The sequence below is a fragment of the Ascaphus truei genome, chromosome 9 (genome assembly GCF_040206685.1).
Source record: "Ascaphus truei isolate aAscTru1 chromosome 9, aAscTru1.hap1, whole genome shotgun sequence".
NCBI lineage: Eukaryota > Metazoa > Chordata > Amphibia > Anura > Ascaphidae > Ascaphus > Ascaphus truei.
In genome coordinates this window covers 60556473-60576640 of record NC_134491.1, presented here as the reverse complement: position 1 = coordinate 60576640, position 20168 = coordinate 60556473, and the positions used below count along the sequence as shown (strand labels likewise).

Sequence of the window (20168 nt, the reverse complement as noted above, 5' to 3'; positions counted from 1 at the left end):
CAATTAAGCTACGTATAAAGAGTAATGCATCATACAGTTCCCATGGGCTTCCCTAGTTAACTACTTAGCAAAGGCGCTGATAATACCCAGTTCAGATAAAGCGTTACTTCATATTCATCAGTGTATACTTTAAAACGCCCGGTCTGTAAACTATTCTGGTGGCTCTTACCTTTGGTGAGAAAGGCAAGGTTTCGATCAGTGAATCTTGGTGATAGCTCTGAAGTTGTAATGTCGTATTTCTGTCAGTCGCTTTGCGATTTAAATCACAGATGAGTGAAGCCAGATATGCAATCTGTCACTTACTTCAACTTTTTGTGAATCGCATCGGAGTTTGCAGATTGAATAAATACTGTAATAAAAAAACTGCTTTGATTCTGTTTTTGTGCCCAAAAGGAGGTGTCACCTATGAATCGTCAGTAATAAAAATTCTGATGAAAACATATGATTTGTTTCAAAGTCTACCATAGATAAATTGTATTGTATTGCATGTCTTTATTTATATAGCACCATTAATGTATATTGCGCTTCACAGTAGTAATAAACATGGTAATCAAATAAATAACAGATAATATAAATAACAGGTCATGGGAATAAGTGCTTCAGACATAAAAGTAACATTAAGGAAGTCCCTGCTCCGAGGAGCTTACAGTCAAATTAGCATACGACTGAGCCACATGGCAGTATCTGTGGTTGGTAAATAAAGATTTTTTTATTTTTTTTTTTCAAATTGAAAATAATTCTTGTACAATACAAAATGCAACAATTGTACAATGTAATCAACTGGTGAATTTTCTGTGTGTTTGTCCAGTTATGCTTCCTTTACAAGGGCTATACACTCATCCATGGGAGGAGTGGCTCAGTGAGTAAAGACACTGACTCCTTGTGACCTTGGGCAAGTGACTTTATCTCCCTGTGCCTCAGGCACCAAAAACATAGATTGTAAGCTCCACGGGGCAGGGACCTGTGCCTGCAAAATGTCTCTGTAAAGCGCTACGTAAAACTGGCAGCGCTATACAAGAACATGCTATTATTATTATCCTATGGTATTATTGTGCATAGAATGGTGACATCCATTGTTACAAGTGTAGCCCTTTTTCTGACACGCTAAAGCGACTACGGGTAACTGCACGCACCTGTGGCTCCAGGAGATATGAGCCTCCGCTAGCTGGGAGCCTGGGGTAACACTTATAGCGCAGCGCCTCCACTTACCCAGGATCCCCGTGATGTGAGATTCCCCTGGGCAAGAAACATATACACACACATGTATGATGTATGATGCAACCAACTTTATTATATGCACAATAACCTTAGCACTCTATCATATTAATACACACGCAGCATATAACCCAACACATATCCTATAATGCAATATAACTTTAACGCAGCTAAATGATAATGTCCTTATACCTTGAGTGGCTCGGCCACGCTCTTAATGAGTATTGTCCTGTACAGTAGTGGCTCAGCCACGCTCTTAATGAGTATGTCCGGGTTCCGCCACCGCGTGCCCCACACACCGTGTCCCCGCGCTAGTAGTTAGAATAACTCAGTGTATTAGGCCTTTGGTCACTCACTAGTGTCCTCAAAGAGTTACGCCTAAGGCGGGATCAGCGCCTGTTGACCGGTGTTGGTGCACTTTACGTAAATACCTTCCGGTCACGGCGGTGACCCCGGTAATGCTTCGAAAAGGATCAGTCAAATCCTTGCTTGTCTTTGATGTCTGCAGTGCAGCTGTCTGGTCCCAAGCAGCTCACCAGCAAACCTGCTCCGCACGCTTGTCCCTAACTGTCTACACAGTAAGGTGACTGATTGCTCACTATGGGCGTCCCTGCAGCACAGCAACCTACTGTGACTCAGGGGTTTCTCCTAAGGGCCTGCGGGGTAAAGCTAGCCTATGCAGGCGGGTCACAGACCCCCTGCACGCATACACCCTCCTCCTTTACCTTCCAGAACCCCTCTGTCTAGCGTGACCTCTCCCCCACGCTTCCCTTTCCTGTCCCTGTCATCCTAGCCTTCTGATTGGTTCTTCACATCAGGTGACTGCCCAGGAGCTCATGGGAATTGTAGTTTCTGCTACGGAGCCTCTCTGCCTAATCTGCACAGACACACAGCTCAGCTATTGCATCACCCTGCCTGTCTCACTCTGCTAGGGCACACTGCAACACTGTTGCAAACACTCCACAAGCTTCTCACTGAACAGAGGCAGCACAACAACAGGACACACACTGAACACATATATGAGGTTCCTACCACATCCTTAGACAAGTAATATCTCCTCCTAAGTTACGTTGATATTTCTGATAAGTGTAAGACAAATCAAAGGTGTCCCTAATGTATGATGGTTCATGTGTGATAGTGGGTGAAAAAATTGGACTATAAAAACAGCTAAAAGCTGATTAAGCAAAAGAGTAGAAGAAATTATAGGCCTTCCAGGTGGATCTTAGGTAACAAGTAAAACACTGGTCTATTTGGATTCACTAGCATTGAAAAAATGCTAAATGCTAGACAAAACCAAATGTTGTCATCTCTTTTTGGAAAGAAAATGTGGGGTGATTATGTAGTTTAATATAGCAATCCCTATTATCAAGATGTCTAAATGCCTCAGCCTTGTAGTCACTGTAGTTTTGTATCACCAGTTCTTCCACTTTATCCACTTGTTTTATTATGTTATCTTTATTTGTAGCTAATGTGGTAAGCGCCTTCTTTTCTTCTAAGGTTAAATTATGAAGTGGCCTATGTTTTTTTTTAATGAATTTGTCCATATCCCTCTTGATCAGCTTGATAAACATGTTTACCGTGAGGGTTCTTTAGCAGGGGGATGAATTTCAGCTTACATCGCCCGCTGCTACCATCTCTCTTCTCCTGCTGTTACTCCTCCTCCAATGCCCCTTTTTAATTCCGTTCAAACCTAAAAAGTTCCACGCCCAACTCATATAATTAACTTCGCACAAACGAGCAGCCTTTGGTTAAGGCAGAGTTTTCACTTGCAGATAATCCATGATCAGACAGATTAATAACTAAATTCTCTGTACTCAAACGCAGCTCTGATCGAAGTAGTGATGGATCCCTTTGGCTCAGCACACAATCAGGGACAGAACATAGCTGACAGACTCATTAAAACTGAGAACACCCAATACTATACCATAAGGAATTTTTTGAGCAGAGTGAAACCAGGTTGTTACAGGTGCGTGGAATGCTCTGTGTGCAATAGTCTCATGCTGAGGGGAAAACGTATGCAACCAAGGAGTGGGAGGAAGCTCCCAATATGCACAAGGATTACTTGTAATTCAACACGTGATTGATATGTTAAAATGCCCACATGGATTGCTGTACGGAGGCGAGTCATTGAGAATGCTAAAAACAAGATTTATTGAGCATAGAAGCAAAATAAGTGGAGAGTATGATGCTACACTGGTACAGCATTGTAAATCTCATACACACATAGTGGCTTCAATGGAAATCATGGGTATTTAGTAGGTTGATACGGCATTTACACAGACTGATGAGATAAAACATTGCTTAGGAAAGAAGCATACTGGATATATTCTTTACAAACAGTGACCCCATTAGGCTTGAATGATAATCTGCAACTGGTATGCTTTTTATTGTATATTCTGTAAATTGTATGCACATTTAATTTAATGCGTATAGTAATTAGTTGTGTTCTCCTTCGTTATACGGCTATGGTGATCAGATTTCCAAAAGTAAAAACAGGGCACATTAAAACATTATTTCTAAAACAAATGACATTACTTGAAAAATAAATATCATCCCCAATTATGCTGTATTATGGATGCATTTCTCTATCTCCCTCTATCCATCCTCTCTCCTACTCCTACCCCCCCCCCCCCGCTCTCTCTCCCCCCCCTCTCCCTCCCCCAGGACATACTTGAAAATGAGAGGTATGTCCCAATGTATTATTTCCTGGTAAAACATTTTATAAATAAATAAATAAAATAAATCCTGCCTCTCTCTCCTCTCTACTCTCCCATTCTTTCCCTCTCTTCTCCAACTTTCTCCTCCCTATTCCCCTTCTCTATCTCCCCTCTCTTCTCCCTCCTCCCCCTTCTCTCTCCTCTGTGCCTCCCTCCCCTCACTTCTCTATCCCCTTCTTCTTCCCACCCCTCTCCTCTGCCCACACACTTACCCACATACAGTTGCCCACACACTTACCCACAAACAGTTACCCCCACCCCCCCCCCACACACACACACACACACTTATTCTCACCCCCATATACAGACAATCCCCCCCCACACACACAAACTTATTCCCCCACACACAAACGTATTCCCCTGCCTTCTACACCCACCTCTCCCCACACACACCTTATCTTTACCAGCTCACTGTAGCTTGTGAGAGTGCAGGGCCACCTAATGGCTGGAATAGTCATTGCGCCAGCAGACCTTGCTCAAAACCTGAACATTAGAAAATGGTCTACTCTCTCTCCTCTACTCTCTGTTCGCCTTCTCTCTCCCTCTCTTTTTTCTCTGGCCCTCTCTCCCCGTCTCTTCACCATCTATTTTTTTCCCTCTCTTTCTCTCTCTTTTCTCCATCTTTCTCCACTCCATTTTCTCCCCTCTTCTTCTTTCTCCCTTTCTCTTCTCTCACCCCCTCTTCTCCTTTCTCTTCTCTCTCTCCCGTCTCTCTATCCCTCTCTACTCTCTCTTCTCCTTTCTCTTCTCTCTCTCCTGTCTCTCTGTCCCTCCCTTCCCCTCATCTCACTCTCCGCTCTCCTCTCTCTCCTCCTCTTTACATTCTCTCGCCCTTTTCTCTCTCCCTCTCACACAGAAACATGGACACCCACACATACATACACATACTTACCCACACATACACACTTATCCACACACACACACCCACACACACAAATACTTAACATCACACTTACACATACGCACTTACATGCAGACACACATACTTACCCGCACTTACACACACATACATACTTACCCAGACACAGAGGTGGATTTCGCAGAAGGATGAGTATGTTTTAGCCTAGAGCTGCAATAGTTTTGTGCGGGCGGCAAATTTTGGGGGAAGGTAATTTGTGTGTGTGTTGAGGGGGTCTTACCTTCTCTGCAGTGGTCCTCCCTCGTGCAGCGTCGTGTTGTCATGGCGACCCGACTTCAAATCATGACATCACATGACAACGCATTGCCATGAGAACGTGGCGTCATATGCCGCTGTGATGTCATGACGCCACTATGATATGAAGGAGGGCCGCCCCCGAGCCTATGGGTGGCAAAAAGTTAAGTCTACCACTGCCCACACACACTTACCTTATCTTTGCCAACACACAGCAGCCACTGTTGAGCAGCACACCGCCACCTAATGGCCGGCAGAGTCATTGCGCTGCAGACCCTTTTCCTCTCTGCGCTAAACTGGGATATAAAAAATTGTCAGGACACCGGGACAGTTCCTTAAAAACTGTGACTGTCTCAGCTGAACCGGCCTGTCTGGTCTCCCTATGTACCAGACATCTAGTAAAATGGCTCCAGCAAGCCGCACGCGGATTATTGAATCTGCAGATTGAATTCTTAAAATCCACCAGCGGATTCTATCCAATAGCGGTTTTGTATTCATCTGCACGGATTGAAACTGTAACAATCCGCCGGCGGATTTTAACGGCAGAACGGATTTTTGGTTCGCATATCTCTACTCCTCTGTGTTTCTACCAGCACAATATCCCATAGTCCACAAGACAAAGAAAAGTATACATGGTAATATGTTAGTTATTGTCAACAGTTATGGTCTGTAAAATATATATAAAAATCGAAAAATTTGTGGTATCGTGGGTGTGAAAATAGAAAAGTTGTGGTATTCCGGACCCCTTATTACCATCACACTTTGAACACAGTGTACATGCTTAGCAGTATTATATACTTATATATATATATATATATACAGATATGGGTTTTTGTATTATGTATATATACTGTATATTATTGTCAAGGGAGAGGGGGTTTGGCCCGGGATTAAAGGGTTACACCCCATTTGGCCACCCCCTGCTCTCACATGGGGAGCAAGGGGTTAACTGGACTGGTGTCCAGTAATATGGTTTTATCTTGCTTCAGAATCCAACTGTTTATTCCCCTGTATAAATGTATTGTCTCAACCTAGTGTTTGCACCAACACATACACTTGGGTTGATGCGGGAGGGAAGGGGTTAATGTTAATTCAGTGATTATAGCCCTTTGTTCCCTTTTCCCGCCTTTTCAGGCTCCATTTTGCAGCCTTCCATAGGTCGCCATTGAGGCTCCATGCATTCTAATGGCAGAAGTAGCGGTTTTGGACCTGTTTTCCAGCGACGACCAGCAGGTGGCATCCGAGAGGAGGAGCGGCGGTTTCCCATTGTAAGTCAATGAGGCCATTGACTTCAATGAGGATTCCTCGACGCCGGCCTCGAGGAACAGGTTGGCAGCCATCCAAACCGCAGACCGCAAAAGTGGATACAATGTCTTTGAAAAGAGTTTAATCACTTCGATCAAGTTCAATGACAATTGGCGTAGGAATCTTAGGTTCTAGGGCCCTTGGGAATAAAATTATTTTTGCCCCTAGCCCCTAGGAACCCCCACACACGACCCACACCCGGTCCGGGAATGAGGGACCCCCCGTAAAGGGTCGAGTGGAGGAAGAGGGTCGCGCCATTGACTTTAATGGCGGAGCGGAGGCCCCATTGAATCCAATGGCGGCGTGCGCCCATGCATTGTCTATGGCGGCGCCGGCCATTGATTCCAATGGGGAAAAGCCGCGTGGCGTGAAAACGGCTAAGTGCGAAATGGTGAAAAATGTAAGTCTATATCTCCGGTTCCGGAAGGACCAGAGGGCTGGGATTTGGATGGCATGTAGCCAAGGTTCCGGCATTAATGCATGGCCATTCCCAGCCCTCTCTGATCAACCAGACGGGGTGTGGGCAAAGGTAAAGGTTTTTGGTTTTTCCATAGACTTCAATGGCGACGCCTCTCCATTGAAAGCCTATGGCGGGGAACCCCATTGACGGCAACGGCAGAGCCCGCCATTCAACGCTATGGCGGTGGAACCCGTTGATTTCAATGGGGAAAAAGTGAAAAGCAGAGATTCATTTTTAAAGGGACGAATCCTGTATTTTAAAAAGTGTTTTAAAGTGCATTTATGTATCTCCGGTTCTGGGGGTCGCAGAGAGCTGAAACTTGACCAATAAGTAGAGTCACTGTCGGCATCAAAAACTGGCAGGTTTCGACTCACTGGGCTCACCAGAACGGAACCTATTAATATGTGAAGATATTAAGCTGTGAATAGTATTTTGGATATTGTATGAGGATGCAGACCCCATCTGCTATACAATTAGGTCAGGGGGGCAGACAGATGGTTTAGCATAAGTCCTCTGATCAAAGGTTAACCGCCCTGATTGTTTACACTAGGGCCAAGAACAAAAGAGACTGAGTGGTTTGTAAGTGTCCTAGTTCACACTTGCAAGGGAAGAAGAATCTACTTCAAAGAGATTTTGCTAGCCAGCTCAGCGCCTAGGGCTGGGTTTGAGATGGTATATAAATGAGGCTCAGCCTATGCTCTATTGTCTTTGTGATTTTCAAGATTGCTGTATGAACTGCCAGTCCAGATTTGACTGTTTCATCATTCCATCTTACGTTGTCTATATTTTGTCTGTTATTTGTATATCTCGTGTGTTCACCTTTTTCAAGGAATAAATTATATTTTATCATATCTAAGCCGTGTTCAGTTCAACCCAGGTATTTTGGTGTATATTATATCTTGTCATAAAGTTACCGTGACAATTATCCAATGATTTAATTAAACTCAGTGTAACCTGGTCAATTAATTGTACACCTTTTATACTCAGTAAGACATGAGCAGCCAGCTATATACTTGTAGTGTAGATAATATGAAAAGAATACGGAAATACAGAAGTAAATAACACATCAGTTTAATTATACAGTAAATCACAAGTGCAGTACAGAATAAATAAGAAATAAATATAAAGGGTTAAATAAGGGTGACTGCTGGTTTGCTCTTAATAGAACCATAACATGCAGCAGTACTTAGATTGTAAGCTCTCTGGGGTAGGGACTTTGTTTCCTATTGTCTTTTTATGTTTGTTGCACTTATTGTATTCTAATTCCCTGTACTATATTGTCTCTATTGTAAAGCGCCGCGAACACTGTTGGTGCTATATAAATAAAAATATTTACATACAGTGGGGGAGACAGACCAGCTAGCATAGGTTCTTTCTCTGTCACTATCACCCTGTATTGGAAGGACAGAGGATCTCTCTGTCTGTGTCACTATGTAGTGTTAGCGTCAGACTTGGTCTCTCATACATTAGTTCCTTTCTCTCTGTCACTGTGTCACCTGCAGTGTGAATGAGCCATCACAAGCCATAAATTCCTACACTGTGTGTGTCACTGTCACCTGTACAGAAACGCATTAAGTCCCTTCTGTCCTCTTGTAACCATGTTATCATTTGGTCATTGGTTCAAAAATTATGTTCTCACTATTATTAGGCTGCGTCCATGGTGAATTGTGCCGGGCGGAGGCGCGCTGAGGCTGAGGGAAAGCGGGTGCTTTCCCTGGCCTTGGTCCGCGCGCCGTCTGGGGGCATGTCGGGGGGGGGGGGGCTGTGACGTCACAGAGCTGGTTCGCCCTCATTGGGCGAACCGCTCACGTGACTGGCCCTGCGCTCCCTTGAGCGCTCGAATTTAAAAATTGTATTAGACCTACGCTTCCGCACACTTGCGGAAGCATGCGCGAGCCCCTGCTAAAGCCGCTCTCATTACAGCTGCAGGGGCTCAGTGCCGAGCGTGCACGCGCCTCAGCACGGTGACCCTGGACGCAGCCTTAACCCTTCTGTTGCCACAAGGCCAAGCAACATATTCATACCTCAAATAAATAATTAAATATCAACATCACAATAAATATTTAAATACAGGAACTGCACAAATAAAAAAAATAAAAAATAACATATGACACCAGCAAATTTAAATAATTGACTCACATAAATAAATACACAGTCATATTAAATATTAACGGTTAAATCTCTGGGAAGGGGGGTTCATTGAAATGGCGGTTTCTGAGCAGCTCTCGGCTGCCAGATCAGTACAGAAATGAGCTATAAAAGGACCGGGGTTTCTGCTTCTAAAATCTTGTCTTCTGGTTTCCGTCCTCAGCCCATTAAATTCTTTTCCATCCAGCGGAATAAAATATTCAGATCTCCGATGGCTTTAAGAGTAGCAGCTTTTGTGTCTAACTACAGAGGAGGAATAAAACTGCACTGTGAGTTGAATTATTATTAATATTATTATTAATTTGTATATTATTTAATATGATTAACATCAATATCCTGGTACATTTTTTAAATTACATTTAAAAATCTGCTGCTTTATTTACTGATAACCACACACTTTCCCATGGACTTTTGAATGAATTACCTAATTTCATTATTAAAAATCTCTGCCAATTATCTCTGTGATGCATTTTCAAGCAAACAATATTTCTATGTTACTATCTTGTTTTCTTTACTACTAGACTTTCAATTTTCAGATTTGCTCTGCTGCATTAAATCCTGAATTGTTGAATATTTATACTAAATAATAAATAATTGTGGAATTTGCACATATATTAACAATGGAGACCTCATATCCCCAATATGACATATTTTAAAGGTAAACATATTATAAAGGTAACACAGCCCTTTGTATACTCCAATTTCCCCCAAATTCTGGTGAAATTATCAAAAATATTGGGTACGGTGACATTTTGTGAGAATCTCATGAAAATGCGAAATGTGAAATACACAAAATAAAGATCTGCGATTCACATTTAAAGACATTCGCACAGCTCTCATTACAAAACTCACTAAACTGTTTGTTTTTAAAAAAAAATGGTAATATAATACAAACACCTGGCCCCATTGTTACAATTAACATACATTTGGTTTTTATTACTATTTATTACTATTGTCATGACGTCCCATCAACATCAAGACCGACCCAAGAGTGAAGAATAGGGCATGTAGGATTAAGCAGACTAACAATACAGAATGAAATGACTGGATACCTTGTAAAACTCCTTCTTGAAACCCTCGATGATCCTGTGTGACTGCTCGCCACAGGGGCACCTCATGGTCGCATGCTGCATTAAACATGGAGAGAACATGAGATAGGCAGTCCTAGATTGTAAGCTTTTCAGAGCAGGGATTCAGCATCTGCACTAAGTGCTATTTTTAGTCAACTGTGTTAACCCTCCTGGTGCCAGAACATACCTTATGGCCTATTCCCTCAAAGGTGTCTTGTAGCATATATACTGTAATGTAGGGCTCAATGGCCGCACATGCAGCCCTTCAAAAATATCATGTTGCCTACCACTGATCTACAGGGTGGTCCATTTGGCAATGAAGGGCTTAAATAATAATGCATTGTAATTATTGATATTGCTGATGATACTACTGAACCACACCATACTCAAGTACAGTATATGCCGACAGGCTGTGATAATCTTGAATTATTACTATGTACATAAATATATTATAATGCCACTGGGTGTTGGATCTTTTAAGAACAATACGTGGCCAGTGGTAATGCCACTAGTGTCTGATGTGGGAATGCTTAGAATCTCAGCACCAGCTCCTTGTGGCCATTGGACACATCACATTATCTTCCTCTGCCAATTAGATTGCAAGCTCTTCAGGGCAGATATTTATTGTGTCAGCATCATGTAAATGAAACAACTTACGCAGTGCTTGAGTTCTATCTTCATTCCAAGGATAGAGTTGGCCAGGCGGTTAATGCCCCTGTGAGTCTCGCGGGGGGTGAATTCCAGGTTGGGGAAAATGTTATTCAGGTAGAAACGTCCCAATGTGAGGAGGAAGCCGCATCGTTCAGAAGACTGAAGTGAGAGAGCATCAAGCCAGTGGGTTAATAACTATGTTACAATGCAACCAGTGAAACAATATTGTGCTCAAGGGGAGGGATGGTGCATTTTGGGATCTCACTGAGCACTAGGGCAGTACTGAGAAGTAGGGTGATCCTGCATATGTGCTGAGCTTTATTAACCTGCAGTGACATATATCAGCTAAGGAAAGTCATGTCAATACAATAGACCCTTTTGTCAGATGAAAAGAGCAGAAGGGTTAGCACACCAACTCCGTGTTGAAATCCATTGCAGCTGGAGCAACCCCAACACCCAATTTGTGCACCATATGTGTGCAACACTCTCTAGTATTTTATTCTTTTGTATTTGGATAAAGGAACCCCATTCCACCCTGAATGCAGTGCTGCCTGTAATGTAGAGAAGGGCTCCAAGTGGAACTAAGATGAATGGCCTGAGCAGTAAAGAGCAGTAAAGTGTATTTTACTTACATGAATCTGGTTCAATACACTTGTCTTCAGTAGGCTGACTTCTGTCACTGTGTCCTCATTGTGCTGCAGACAAAAGAACAATGGACAGTTAAATAGACTACCATGAAGGACACATCCTAACCAACTCTGCCTTCTCTACCAGAACATAACACAGGAGCCCCCCCCCACCCCTCAAAGTAATAGTAATGTACATTCTTATCCATTTAAATTCTTAAACATGAAGACTTGGACTAAACTGGACTAAAGGATGTTTCAAAGATACCACTCCAGCAGGTACTGAAAGCATGTTTCAAATTTCCTCATACTGTACTTTCCTGGAGAGACCGGTGAAGAGTAATGTGTATAACAGCAAATGCCAGCAGAAAGATGCAAGGTGCAGTATGAACATAATTATTTTTAGTTTCAATCTGCTACTGCACTCTATACTACATCGTATTACATTTTACTATGCAATGTGGGGATTTTGAGAGGCATTTTTCATCATGTGTTTCTTAGCATCATTGTATTAAGTTACAGCACAGTGCTCTATTTCTGTGCATCAGCTTGTGATTTCGAGAATGTTAAGAGGAGTGAAGTGTTACACATCTTATAATGGGGTTGTAGTTTCCTGTACCTCTTTGCATAATGTTTTCCTCTTTATTAACATTGAAAAACACTGCCTGGTCTGAGGTGGCTTGAACCCCCCTGGTTAATGATCTGTATAAGATCTACGACACATGAAGAGATTTGTGAGGTTTGGAAAGCTCTGCACACATGAAGAAGAAACCAGTGAGGCTAAGAAAGCCCTGTACACTCTATCACATATGTCAGGGGTTCTCAACTCCAGTCCTCAAGACCCCACAACAGGTCAGGTTTTAAGGATATCCCTGCTTCAGCACAGGTGGCTCAATCAGTGGCTCCCTTCTTCAGCACAGACGGCTCAATCACAGATTGAGCCACTTGTGCTGAAGCTGGGATATCCTTAAAACCTGACCTGTTGTGGGGTGTTAATCTAATATTGTTGAAATGAACATACTGTAGAAATGGATGAAATGGACTGGGGGGGGGGGTCTCTGGGGATGAGGTTGTTGGTGGTGTGCAGAATCTATTTCGTCCCCAATTTGTCTGTCTTTGTCTTCAAAAGTCTCTGTCTTATGTTTAGGCCTCGTTCAGGTTGCCGGCTTCTGAGGGGGGGCGTGCTTACGTGCGTGCGGGACGTTCGATACAAACTGTTTAAACTGAATAGCAGTTGTCAGGGTTGCAGCTACCCTGTCTCCGAAGTACGGAGTTGAGGCTTGCTACAGTTTCAATAAACAACCCAAGTTGTTTATTCAAGCTGCAGAAGCGTCACTGGTACTTTGGCAGCCAATGAAATCATTCTTGAAAATGATTTCAACAGAGTAACACCCATCCACAAGCTGAGGTCTGTAGCCCCTCCTCCTCAACGCTTGAAAAGGTCTGCTGGGGGATGATGTGCACACATCTTCCAGCAGACTGAGGCTCGCACACGCGAACGCCCGCCCTCCAACTCCTTTCTCTGGCACCCTGAACTCGGCCTTAGGTTTCATGCTGTGTTCCTGCAATCATACGTGTGTGAAAGAAATGTGCATCATTTTGGCTACCAGGAGGCTCAAAGACAAAATCGAACTATGGCTCGATGTCCAGAAATGAGGGGGAAGCATGTATTCTGCAGCATATTCTCAGACTTAGAGATAAAATTATGTGCTAATATACCTTGTTCATTGTATTAAGATACTTTAACGCCGTTTTTACTTATTTCGTGACCTTTATAATGATTGGTTTAGAATAAGGAGGAGATGTTGTATTCTCCCCTTGCAGAGTCTCTTGAGACACACCAGTATGATCATTCCGAATATTACAATAAACAAACTCATTATCCACGACCCGTGTTTCTCTTACCTTCGTGCATTTGCAAACAACGACAGGGGTCTTGAGGACTGTAGTTGAGACCCTCTGACATATGTGAAGAACTATCTTATTGCTCCATTAAAATTGCCATTAGAACCAAGACAGATACTAAAACGTCACACTACCGTATTTCGCCATGTACAGTAAACAGCTAAATAGCAGAGGGAATTTGGTCAGTGGACGGCTACATGGTGTTGCTCTGTTATTTTCTTAAAGAAGTTGACGAGCAGGTAGCCCTTGCTGTCCTGCTACATATGGTTGTCCAGAAAGGTGCATTAAACAAATGTTGGTGCTTACCAAGATTTCTCTGACTGCTTCAAAGTATCTCTTAAATTCATGGATGTCCACAGTTATTGGGCATTGTCCCATGTTGGCTTCCGTGCTTGGCATCTTCATCAGCAGAAACCCAATCAGAACAAGGCACAGACACCAAAACAGCGCTCCCATGCTCAATCAAAGGAATGTTATAGATACCTGCGCAGAGGGAGTTGAAGAATACAATGTAATATTTCAGTTTGACTATGTCAGGTGGGCAGATGGTGGTTCTAAAGCACATTGCGAATATTTAAAAAAATCAATAGTGATGTGAAATTATATATACAGTACAGTGTCACTGTTTTTTTTTATGTTACTAAAACCTTGAAAATTATAAATAATTTGAGCTTAATTAGTGTTTGCCACCAACAACATGATGGGCTTTTTCCTGTCAAGACCAAAAAGTCAGCTATGAAACTACTGTATTTCCCCCCATTTCCATTTGGCAAAAGTTGTGGATCTTTCACAGATTTGCATAAGTTAGAAGATAAATAATAACTTTATTTTCATGTTGCGTTTTTCCCCCATGGAACTCAAAGCGCGTCACAGTTACAGTATAGTGCGCGACACGCAGCACATGGGAATTTTACAGAAACAGTCCCTGCCCAGATCAGCTTACAATATATGGGGTTTCTGCCTGAGGCACAGGGAGATAAAGTGACTTGCCCAAGGTCACAAGGAGCTGACACCAGGATTGGAACGAGGATTCCCTGATTCAAACGGAGCACCATTGTTTTTCAGAGTCAGTGTCTTTACTCACTGAGCCATTAAGGACATTGTTTTAATGTGTTCCATTTGTGAGTTTCAATATGTTGTACATGGAAAGATACAATGTGATTTGCATTTCCTTCCTAAGTGTTTATAGAGAGGCAAACACTGTATTAATTATAATTACAAATCAAAAGGATAGAAGTTGTATGTTTTATTCAATATACAGTAGTTGGTATTAATATTTATAGGATTTTTTTAAATTCCACAAATGCCATTGGTAATGTTGTTTTAAACACATTTGCTGTAATTGAGCATCAACGTTCCCCTACTTTTTAACTTGTTAATTAATGACCTTGAGACTGGCATAGAGAGCAAAGTCTCCATTTTTGCTGAAAACACTAAATTGCTTAAGCTAGTAAAATCAGAGCAGGATGGCATTTCTCAAAAGATGCACTTGGATAAACTGGAAACATGGGCAGGTAAATGGCAGGTGAGGTGTAATACAGATAAATGTAAGGTTATGCATTTGGGAAGCAACAATTATCACGCTACTGTACCTTTAAATTAAATAGTACAAAATGAGGTCACTATTTGATGGAGAAGGATTTAGGAGTGCTGAAACTGCAGGCTGAGAAATATTGCTCAATGCCAGGCAGTAGCAAAGGCTAATAGGATATTACGATGCATAAAACAGGTATGGAAGGAAGTAAAGACAGCATCATTTTGCCACTGTACAAATCCTTAGTAAGATCACACCTTGAATATAGAGTACAGATTTGGAAACTGTTTTGGAAACATAACATTTTTATTTATTAAATGTTTTACTAGGAAGAGTATACATTGAGAGTGACCTCTCATTTTCAAGTATGTCTTGGGCACAGAGTTATAATGACAAATACATGGTTAAAGTAAATTAAAAATACATGATGGAACTGAAAAAAGTACCGAGAAGTGCCACACAATTAATTAAGGGGATGAAAGGTTTTACTTGGGAGGAAAGTCTATCCAAATTGAGTTTGTTTACATTAAAAAAAAAGAGATGTCTGACACTGCTTATGAATAGGATTATGATTTACAAATATATTCCAAGTATACAGGGAACTTTTCCACCCAATGACAGTGCAAATGACACTGGGTCATCCCTTGGGATTGGTGGAAAAGAGATTTCACCAGCAACAAAGAAAAAGTTGTACCCATAGGGACTGTGATGGCAGATACAGTAGATATCTCCAATAACAGATTAGACATCTTTCTTGGAAGGAAAGGTATACAGGGATATGCCAACAAGTAAATATGGGAAGGATGTTGATCCAGGGAGAAATCTGATTGCTGTTACTGGACGGTATTTACTTTTTCTTTTATAAGATATATTTGTTTTTTTTATTTACCTTAATATAAATAAATACAAATATAGGATGAGTACTGTATCTTTTTCAGTTAAACCTCACATTGATTAATTTATAGGGCTAAATCATTGAACTGCATACCAGAAAGTGAGGGTTTCAACACAATGGGTTAATTCTGGGGCAAGTTACTTAAATAAGATCATGTGGCATTTTCTTTGGCGAGCACTTCATTTATTGGGAGCAAAACATATCAATAAAATATGGGTTTAGCTAACTGTAAACAAATTTAAAACAAAACATTATACTAATTGCAAGTAAAGGTGTGACCATGACTTACCTGAGCTGGGTTTTCTTTGTAGTACTAGATGGTAAGGAGTTGATTTTAACCTGCACATTGTCTGGTCTTTTATACTGTATAAGTTAGCATCCTTCATCACAGCACCTCCTCCACCTGTAACGGGAGGGATTTTTTTTTTGCTGTTTTTTTAAATACCTGTTTATGTGTTTCGTGATTTTACAAAATTGAAAAAACTCCATTGATGAGTAATATTCCTGTTACATCACTTTTTCTTTCAGAGAGTTGTCGTTAGAGATTCGGTATCCTGCTCATCCTGTTTAGACATTTTGAAATGTTTCATCAGTAAAAAAAACTGCAGGACCCAAACCTATCGCTTTGAGAAACCGTATTGTATTGTCAGCTTATTGGGATAAAAGTCTCTATTCCCTATAATTATTGTATTCCCAGTGTTGACCATGTATGCTGCATCTGGTCTGCAAAGTGCTGCTGACATAATAAAGAGGTAGGTCTACAGTGGTGAGAAAATATTTGTGAACTTCTTAGGATTTTCACATATTTCACATATTTCAAACCTAAAATGTTATTAGATCTTAATCTAAGTCCTTATAATAGATAAGGATAACCAAGTCCTTATAATAGATAAGAATAACCAAGTCCTTATAATAGATAAGGATAACCAAGTCCTTATAATAGATAAGGATAACCAAGTCCTTATAATAGATAAGGATAACCTGATCAAACAAATGACACAAAAACATGATACGTTTCCCACATTTATTTATCCACAAATGATTCAACATTCAATATCCATGTGTGAAAAAAGCATGTGAACCTTTAGATTCAGTAATTGGTGGCACCCACTTGAGCAGCAATGACATCAACTCAGTGTTTCCTGTAACTACTAGTCAGTCTCTCACATCAGTTTTGAGGAATTTTGGCCAATTGCTCCTTACAGAACTGCTTCAACTCATGACCCCCTTTCAGTTCAGCTTCAGCTCACGGACGGATGGCATGACATTCTCCTCTAGAATCGTCTGATACAGTACAATACAGAATTCAAGGTTATGTCAATGATGGCAAGCCATCTAGATCCTGAGGCAGCAAAGCAGTCCCAAACCATCACTCTCCCATCACCATTCTTGACGGTTGGGATGAGGGTCTTCTGTTCGAATCAATTGTTTAGTTTTCAACCAAGCATAATGTTTCTCATTGAGGCCAAAAAGTTCTACCTTTGACTTGTCTGTCCAGAGAACATTGTTCTACAAGTCTTGTGGATCATCTATATGCTCTTTGGTGAACTTCCGACAGGCAACAATGTTCTATTTAGAGAGCAGTGGTTTTCTCCTGGCCATCCTTCCATGAACATCATTCTTGTTCAGTATTTTTCTGATAGTTGAGTCATGAACACTCACATTAGCCAAGGTGAGACTGACCTGCAGATCCTTGGGTTCTTTGTGAGGTCCTGGATAATTTGCTGGTTTGTTCTTGGAGACATTTTGGTAGGACTACTGCTCCTGGGTAGAGTGACTGTGGTCTTGAACTTTCTCCATTTGTCTGACAGTGGACAGGTGCAGCCCCAAATCCTTAGAAATTATTTTGCAACCCTTTCAAGATTGATGAGCATCAATAACTGCTTTTTTGAGGTCTTCAGAGATTTGTTTTGATTGTGGCATGACGTGTTTCCACACACCTGTATGGTGAAGACCAAACTCTTGATCTTTATATACAGTAGGGTGGGGCCTCCCAAACTCACCCCTCAAGATCTACCTAATTATTTAAACACCTGATTCTAATTATCCCCTTTACGTTAGTTGGTAAAACCAGGGTTTCACTTACGTTTGCACATACCCTGACTCTTAATTACTCATTGTTTTTCTAATTCATACATCTTTTGTTTCAAAAGACATGGAATTGGTTAATGTACAGTAAACCCTATTGGATATTTAAGAAAAGACTGGTTTTGATTCAAGAAGGTTATCATGGAAATACTATGGAATTTACACAATTATCATTGGGGGTTACACACTTTTTCTCATCACTGTAGTTCCCTAAAACTGTTTATCCCAGTCTCTGCCAAAGGGCAGAAATGACTTACGTTCCCCGCCCCCACCCTATCTTCTCCGACAGCAAAATGAATATCTAAATGCAAGTGCTGCAATTCACACACGAACAGTAGCAGAGCAGTGTGTTGCTTGCCTTTCTGGCAGGGATGGGTTTAACGGCACTCTCTGCAGTGGAGGAAATACAAAGGACACAGCATAACAATGGTTGTATGGGACCTGCTGACAGAGGTCATCTTGATGTGGTTGCAATTTAAGATGTTCTGGCCAAAATATTGAACTTAATGACCCACACTTATGAGAAGAACGAACATTGAAATGAATCAGATAATTTGCCACATTGGATGTGCATTGGGGCTTCTTTGCTTACTGCGGTATATTTGAGGTCACTTTCCCAGTAGCGTGCCAGTTTGCACAATGGAATATATAAACGTATAATACTGTGAGACTGGGTTTTGATCTTGCTAAGTTTGTGTATGTTTAATGGGACCCTCTGCCACTTATTACTGTTGATCCCTAATCTCTAGAAGCCAATTCAGTGGATCCCAACAAAGAGCGATAATAACAGTTGCCGTCTATGACACTCGATCTCCAAATGATACGTGTTTATGTCGATGCCACCTTTTAAACAACAATTTAATGTTATCCATAATAATCCACTGTTTCATGGGTCTTCTTGGGCCCCCCTGGGACATCTTCTTATATCTCTTAGTTATTGTGGGGAATTGTAAAACAGTGATTGATGTCTCTTGCACAATATCTGCAGAATTGGCATTATGCCAGCGAGGCTTTGCCCAGGAAGATCCCCCTATTCTAAAAAGAAAAGAAAAAAACGTTGCAGAATTGGTGTTGTAATAGGTTTGTAAAAGGTGAAAACGTGTACCAGGAAATTATGTTGCTACAATATATCCCCATATTGTAATCTCTATATCAAGTTAATGTAATCATAACCTTGAGATCATACATTCCACAGAAGATATTCCATCTGACATCATCCAAAACAAGAAGACATCCTGCATATTATATCGTAAATAATGACTTTTGGTTTGGATTTTTGACCTTTTCTCCTTGCAGTTTCATCAAATGTAAGGTACTTATAAATTAAGTCCTATTTGGGGCAGATTTTGACGTTTACGCCATCGCACATCTGGCAGAGTTTTTGATGTAGAAATAAAAAGGAGAAAACTGATTGACGACTAAGTACATCCACTTATAAAGCATATAACAATTCCCAAATCACAAGCAGGCACAGCAGGGAAAACTGGGGCAAACCAGCTTGATACATGGGGGTCTAACCACCCACCCTGAACAATTGTCCCCTTCACTCACCCCCTCAGCCTAATACACCAGGTAGTCTTGCTTAACCCCTTCATTGCCTTAGCAGTTAGCCACTGAGGTAAGGAAGCTCCTTTTATTTTAGTAATACAGTATTGTAGCAGGGGGTCTCCGGAGCTGAACCACATTGATTTCAGGTCCGGGGACCCCCTGCTTCCCGAGTTACTGGCCCCGTTATTGGGTGCCGGTATCCCGGTGGCCATGTTTAAATTCTCCCGCTTCCCTGCCCACGTGATCAGGGGATTTAAACCAAGCAGAGGGATACCGGAATCCCATAATGGGGCCGGTAACTCAGGTAGCAGGGGGTTCCTGGACTTGAAATCAATGCGGTTCAGCTCTGGAAACCCTCTGCTACAATACTGTACTATTAAATTAAAAGGAGCTTCCTTACCTTAGCGGCTAACTGCAATGAAGGGGTTAAGCAAGACTACCTGGTTTATTGGGGGCTGAGGGGGTGAGTGATGGGGACAATTGTTCAGGGTGGGTGGTTAGGCCTACCGGGAAGGTTGCGGGAGGGGTTTACCCCTTCATTACCCTACCGCCACTATGTCAGTCAATATGCAGCCTGCCTGCAAATCCTAAAAACAACCACAAACAAAAAATGCCAATAAACCAATTGATTGACACTGTGGCACACCCATGCCTTATGGTCATGAACTGCCACTATGCCAATCAATATGGAACCTGCCAATCTAAAAAAACAAGTATCAAATTAAAAACCACATTCAATTTCAATTAAAAAGGCATTGGGAGGCATCACATGGTATATCCCCAATCTGATTGGTTGCAGTAAACCATGTGACAACTTAATTTTTTTTAAAGGATGTGACGACATCTTAAATAA

General features: G+C 41.6%; 1 protein-coding gene across 1 annotated transcript; it reads right to left on the bottom strand.

The window, feature by feature from the left end:
- Window positions 1–9011: 9011 nt before the first annotated feature.
- On the bottom strand, window positions 9012–13706 carry LOC142503253 (interleukin-20-like). Its single transcript, XM_075615415.1, has 5 exons — window positions 13557–13706; window positions 11352–11414; window positions 10726–10878; window positions 10051–10125; window positions 9012–9241 (listed from the first exon to the last, which is right to left on the bottom strand). The coding sequence occupies exons 1-5, from the start codon at window positions 13704–13706 to the stop codon at window positions 9158–9160; spliced, it is 525 nt and encodes a 174-aa protein (XP_075471530.1). The 3' UTR covers window positions 9012–9157.
- Between the last annotated feature and the right edge of the window lie 6462 nt (window positions 13707–20168).

Excerpts from the sequence above, each read along its gene's own strand:
- LOC142503253 (XM_075615415.1), bottom strand. The coding sequence starts at position 13,706 with ATGGGAGCGCTGTTTTGGTGTCTGTGCCTTGTTCTGATTGGGTTTCTG. Across the intron at positions 11,415-13,556 it reads AAGCAGTCAGAGAAATCTTG|CACAATGAGGACACAGTGAC; the intron begins GTAAGCACCAAC and ends TTTTGTCTGCAG. Across the intron at positions 9,242-10,050 it reads TCAAGAAGGAGTTTTACAAG|TTAGACACAAAAGCTGCTAC; the intron begins GTATCCAGTCAT and ends CCTCCTCTGTAG.